Here is a 6000-nt window from a genome sequence, read left to right on the forward strand (position 1 = left end):
ACTTTAGTGGAAAGCATCAGCGTGCCAGAGAAATTATTCATAGGCGTGTGAATTATTAATGAGTCCCGCCACTAACGCATTTTGGCTTGTCAACATGTGATCCAGAACACCAGTGAAGTTTAAACAAGCTACGGTTATATCTGGTGTAATAGAGCATGGATTTCTATGTTTGAATAGTAGTTGGATGATATAAGTATTGGTAAAAATTAGACAAATGCTAAAAGTGAACACAATGGGCTGGTTGTGTATTGTGAGGCACGACTATAACGTGTTTTGATTCACGGATCAGTTCACCCCCTTCTTGATTCAAGCCAATTGGTTTGTGGCTCCACAACTCTAAAACCCCCGTTCTTTTGAAGATTCCCTGCCTCGAAACGGTGCTAACAGACAAAATCATATGCTTGTAATTTGACACCAGCCTTTGTGCTTGGAGGAGGAAAAAAAAGATTTTAAATGAGTTCAAACTCGGCTTTTTCTTTCTTTTTTTATGGTCTTTTCATCCAGTTGCCCAAAGCGCTCCAGGACAGTGCAGCAGGGAGCACCGTCTCCTCAAAGCAAGAAATCTGTGTTTAAACTTGCTGTTTGAACATTTCTGTCCACAGTTTGCATGTTCTCCCTGTCCGTTTGGAGATTTTTGTTCCCCCTCTGTGCAGATTTTCTTCTGCAGTCCAAAACGCATGCTTGTTTGGTTGATTGGCAATCCTTCAATTTGTATTCATGTCTTTGCTGGTGTGTTTCGCCATGTGATGGACGTTTGACCCGTCCATTGTGTTTCCTGCCCTTCACTCAGTGCTGAGATCAGACTCCTCACCCCAATGAGGACAGTTCAGAGGGATGGGAGGGCTGCAGGGGTTGTACAGGAAGTTAAAAGGTTCAGAGTTTATATTAAACGGTGAATTTTAAGATTAGACGTGAGGCTGATGATGCAGATTCCTTGTGAGTCAAAATTTCAAGTAAGACCAGTCGATTCGATTGTGACTTTGCAGGTACATGCGAGGTTTAAAACCACATCCTTTAGTTTTCTAATGTCTTTGCTGACATCACTACGGTGAAGGACACCTCGAGTTTTCCGCTCTGATTCAAGTCTAAGTCGGCAGATGTGCAAGCAGACATTGAAACGATGGGGCGATTTATCCCAGCGAGTGAAAGCCCCAGTTCAAGTCGTCCAGTCCAATTAAAGGCCGAACCAAATAAGCGTTTTCTCTGTGCGAGTGAATGACGGTGCGGCTCCGACACCTTAAGAGCCCGCTGGCCTCTGAAACACCCTCACTTCCTTTGTGTCTGTCTGAATACTTCTAAGTCCATTAGCAGCACTGGCGCCTCACAGGAAGTTGGAAATCCTTTGCTGAATAGGGGCAGCAGCCACAGATGTCCCACCCTAAACGCCCTCATTAGCAAACTATGGCCAGTGCGCCGGTCCTGACAGTAACCCCCCCCTTTCCCCTGCACACACATAGCATCTAAACAAAAGGATGCCCCAGTCAGGCATGAGACGAGGGGGAGGAAGCCCGTCTCGTGAGGAGTGGATGGGTGCCTGCGGTAAAGGGCGTGAAGGCCGAGGACACTTTGTAGGTCATATAATGAGGTCGGCGGACAATCTCCCCCATTCATTAGTGCGTTTTGATAAGACAATAGAGCAACAACAAGGCCATCACTGTCAGCCGAGGAGAGTAAAGGTAATGATGGAGCAGCTCGCTTTGTTGTGGTAATGGGAAGAGGAGGGATGAGGGAGGGAGGGAGAGAGAGAGAGAGAGAGATGTTGGGGGTTGGTGCAGAGCAGGATTGTGTACTGGGGGTAAACACTGCAGCCTTTGAACTCACCGGAGACGGAAGTGAAATATATTTGAAAGCTTATTCACGCTGAGATTTTAGTAAAGTTCCTCCACGAATGTGGGATGTTGGAGGACAAAGAATGAAAGGAATGAATGAAAACAGCTCGCACAGTAACCTCAGCTTAAAATAATCAGGGCTGATTGGCGAAGCACCCGATGCAACGTGCGAGGCCTTTGGAGAAATGTCGCGCGCCTCCAATCGGGAGTAAAGTCCCCCCCCCCAGCGAAGGCAGTCACGGCCGCCATCTTCACTTTGCTGTGGCCTCCTGCCAGCTGCCAGACGGAGGTGTAGCTGAAGCTGCTTAGCTCTTTGTGACGGTTGACGGACCGAGCCCCGCCAGCTTATCCTGAAGTCTGCCTCCGGGAGGAAGACCTCGCCGCTCCGTCTGCAGCTTCAGGACGAAAACCGTTTTCCCTTCACCTCATACAGACTCGGAGGGAGCTTTTTTTTTTTTTTTTTTTCATTCATTGTGCCGTGTTCGTCTCCCTTTATAACAAATCCATCAGCTCCCTGTGTGTGACGCTGTTCATTACGACAACTTTCAAACTGTTCACCATTTCATCCAGAAGGATCAAGACGAGACAGAGTGGCAGATTTTGTGTCTCATTCTCTCAAAGGCCATTCTTCACGTTTTACTTTCTAACTCGTTCAGATTCCGGAATGTCCTTGAACGCCGTCACGGTGATGTCGCACTCAAAATGGCTACTTTCTGTTCTCCTCAGTCCGTCTAACCGTCCCGTTTTGTTTTGTGTTTTTTGCGTCCAGGTCCACACAAGCACCAGAGCGCTGTGACGTGCCTCCAGTTCAACAAGAACTTTGTCATCACCAGCTCAGACGACGGCACGGTCAAACTGTGGGACCTGAAGACGGGCGAGTTCATCCGCAACCTGGTGACCCTGGAGAGCGGCGGCAGCGGCGGCGTGGTGTGGCGCATCCGGGCCTCCAACACCAAGCTGGTGTGCGCGGTGGGCAGCCGCAACGGCACAGAGGAGACCAAGCTGCTGGTGCTGGACTTTGACGTAGACATGAAGTGAGCAGGACCGCGGCGGGGAAGGACGAAGTGAGCGAACCACTGGAGAGGAAGGAATAGAGAGAGAGAGAGAGGGGAGGGAGGGAGGGATGGGGGGGGTGGGGGCCTGGAACCCGGAGGGCCGACACCCAGAACTCTTCACCCAAACTCGCAGAAATCTCCAACCGCCGCCACCGACAGCGGACCCGTCCTGTCATCTACCATCACCTCCCTGACTCCCCCTCCCACCACCCCTCCTCCCCTTCTGGGGGAAAACGTACAAAGACACCGATGGGGAACTTTAGCGTGTTCGGCCCTCGACCGCCGGAAACGAGGGCGAGTCAAAAGCCCGCCGACGGGGCGGGAGGGGAGGGGCCAGCGCCCGGTCCGTCCCCACGATTGGCTGGGAGAAAGAAAAGAGGACGGGGAGAAAAACGACTGATGACTGAACTCTTCTGAAGCGTCTCTCCACCCTTTTCGGCTGGAGCTCGGCTTCGCAACAGAGTTTGCTTCGCTCAAGGCTGACAGATTTTGAGATGTACAGAGATATATTATTTTTTAAGGAAAAAAATGTAAAAAAAAAAAAGTCCCCACCCACCCCCACAGACACACACACACACACACGCACACACACACACACACACCTCCCCAGCCGATTAGCGTGCGCCCACAAACGCACGCACACACTCAAAACACGGCCATCCAGACCAGAGAGTGGGAAACGCTGAGCGCAGGTAAAGGTGGAGGGAGTGGAGTCTCCACACACGGTCAAACCTCAAGAGCTGCTCGGTGTCGTGGAGAGGAAAACCACCGGGAGGGTTCAGCAGCCTGCCATTCAGGCTTGTTTCTTGTCACTCCATTTCCGTTTCTGTCGTCGTCCACTCGCTTTCTTTACGTTTTCTTTCTTTTACAGTATCGCACACAAATACAACTGTGAATTTCAACACCTTTTTTGTTTTCGTTTTTGTCGATCATATGAAAGGAAGGGATTTTTCTTTTGGCTATTTTTCACCGTTCCTCACCGTTGCCAACGGCAACAAATCCCAGTATTAGAAACCCGCTACGCTTAGGTTTGCTGTCACATGTTTTTTCTTTTTCTTTCTTTCTTTTTTGTTGGTCTTTTTACTTGAGTTGTTTGTTCTTCCTTTCCGTTTTCTTCACACCAGGGTTTGGGGCTTTGGCCTTTGCAGGAACATCAATGCTATACAGATATTTTTCAGTCTAACTGGGGTGGTTTTCTTCAATGCCAGTGCTGTGAAGAGAGGTTTCTTTAAGCACTGTGGATTAATCCCCCGGAGCCCCCTGCCCCCTCTACTGTTCCCCTCCCCAGTGGCCAAACTGTATTTATGCTGCTAGATGAACGTTAAAAAAGAAAAAGAAAAAAAAAAGAGATGGAACTTTTACTTGCTGTGACGTTTTAGTCCCAGGCGAAATTCCAAATTGAACTCTATGTTTGAACTTCAACAAAAGATGACGAAAGATAACATCCAAGGTTAGATTTTTTTTTCTCCTTTTTTTTTTTTTTTTGAGTTTAGTTTTTTTTTTTTTCCTTTTTGTTCTTGCCACTGAAACTTGAGCCAAACGTGCCTCGACGAGGCTGATGGGAGGGAGCGTGTCCGGCGTGCCGAGGCGATCGCCTGCAGAGTGGGAACGCGGGGATGTACACTGTTGGCGTTGCGTGCGTGTGAGTGCATGAGTGCGTGTGTTCGCGTGTTAACGGGCAACTTGTAAAACACATTCCTTTGGGACAACGCTCTGTCAAAGCCTGTTCTTTGGGGAAATGTACAAAATGCTGTGTGGACTGGCAAAAGGAAAAAAAAAAAAGAGAGAAGTAAAAAAAAAAAGACAAAAAAAGAGTCGAACTAGCAGATGTATTGATTTTTAACACGTGAATGAGAGATCTGTCCGTATCCGTGTGTGATTGTTGTTCCAATGCAAAGATGTCTGAAGCAACAGAGGAGACCATCACACGCATCAGCTGTCGGGTGGAGCTGCTGGGGGGAGGGAGGAGAAGGGGGGGGTGGGGGGGGTCCTTAGTGTTACATGCGTTGCAGATGAAATCAGCGGGGCGGCGAGTCGCCGGCGGGCTGAAAACAAAAAAAACACAAAAGGCAACAAAAACCGTGAACAGAAACATTGTAGCCAAACAGAAATCGTCTCAATCTCCAAGAGTCACAACTCAAGCTGAACTGTGAAAAGTGGTATAACACTGTATATTAAAAGAAAAAAGAAAAAAAAAAAGCAAACAATCTTGCTCTATCTCCTCTCGTTGTTTTCTCCCTCTGTTTTTAATTTATGATCTGGTTTGAGAAATCAGATTTTGTTGCAGGTGTTTAAATTTTTTTTTTTTTTTTCAGTTCATTGTAAACTGCCTGGCAAAAAAGAAAAACGGACAGAAAAAACCTTAAAGGGATTGTGTATTTGTTTGATTCACTTAGAATTTTATTTTCTTATAACTTAAGTGCAATAAAATGTGGGTTTTTCTTTTTTCATTTCAAGCATATCGGTTGTCTTGTTTTTGTGTGACGGCGTCTCACATGTCCAATAAAGCAAATTGTTTGGTTCATGACGTCAACAGGGCAATAATTGTAACTCCACCTCTTCGGCCCAATAACCAGAGGCTCTTACATGGACTTCATGCTGGATTCACATTTACTGTTTACATTTACATTTACATTTACTGAAGGGAAAAAAAGGCACAAAAACTGATTTCACCTCCAGAAAACAAGGAAATCTACCACCAAATAACGTTCTCTTAGTATCACAATGAATTAGTATTTATGTCGCACATTGAAGGAAATGATCCATCAGGCCATCGCACAATCTTTATACAACATTTGTCAGATATTACAAATTATCAGCGCTTGTGACCAATAAATGCACAAATGTTGCTTCTGGTGCTGCACTTATGACGGATGATTAGGAATTTTTGACTAAATATGAGATTTGTCCTGAAGCCCTGCAATGGTTTTGTCATAAATGAACAGAGGTCAATTATAAAAAAGTGCAGGAGCTTCTGTATTGGACCACAAACTGCTCCCATACAAACCTGATAAGTGTGAGGCGCTGTCCCTTGGAGGTGGTGGAAACCACCTTCTGTGGTGATTAAACTATAAGCTGCACTCTTCTTACGGGGTGTATAAAAGTATATGCAGAAA

At 46.7% G+C, this 6000-nt stretch overlaps 1 protein-coding gene across 5 annotated transcripts in view; it reads left to right on the forward strand.

Annotated features, from left to right (window-relative positions):
* Window positions 1-2925, forward strand: part of fbxw7 (F-box and WD repeat domain containing 7) — a 104672-nt gene extending 101747 nt beyond the window's left edge. For all 5 annotated transcript variants that reach the window (XM_080520098.1, XM_080520099.1, XM_080520100.1 and 2 more), the window contains one exon: window positions 2599-2925. In XM_080520098.1, coding sequence (XP_080376224.1) covers window positions 2599-2867 — 269 coding nt within the window. In that variant the 3' untranslated portion in view covers window positions 2868-2925. The remainder of the gene's footprint in view (window positions 1-2598) is intronic.
* Window positions 2926-6000: the final 3075 nt, after the last annotated feature.

Source organism: Blennius ocellaris (genome assembly GCF_963422515.1).
Source record: "Blennius ocellaris genome assembly, chromosome: 3".
In the NCBI taxonomy this organism is placed as follows: domain Eukaryota; kingdom Metazoa; phylum Chordata; class Actinopteri; order Blenniiformes; family Blenniidae; genus Blennius; species Blennius ocellaris.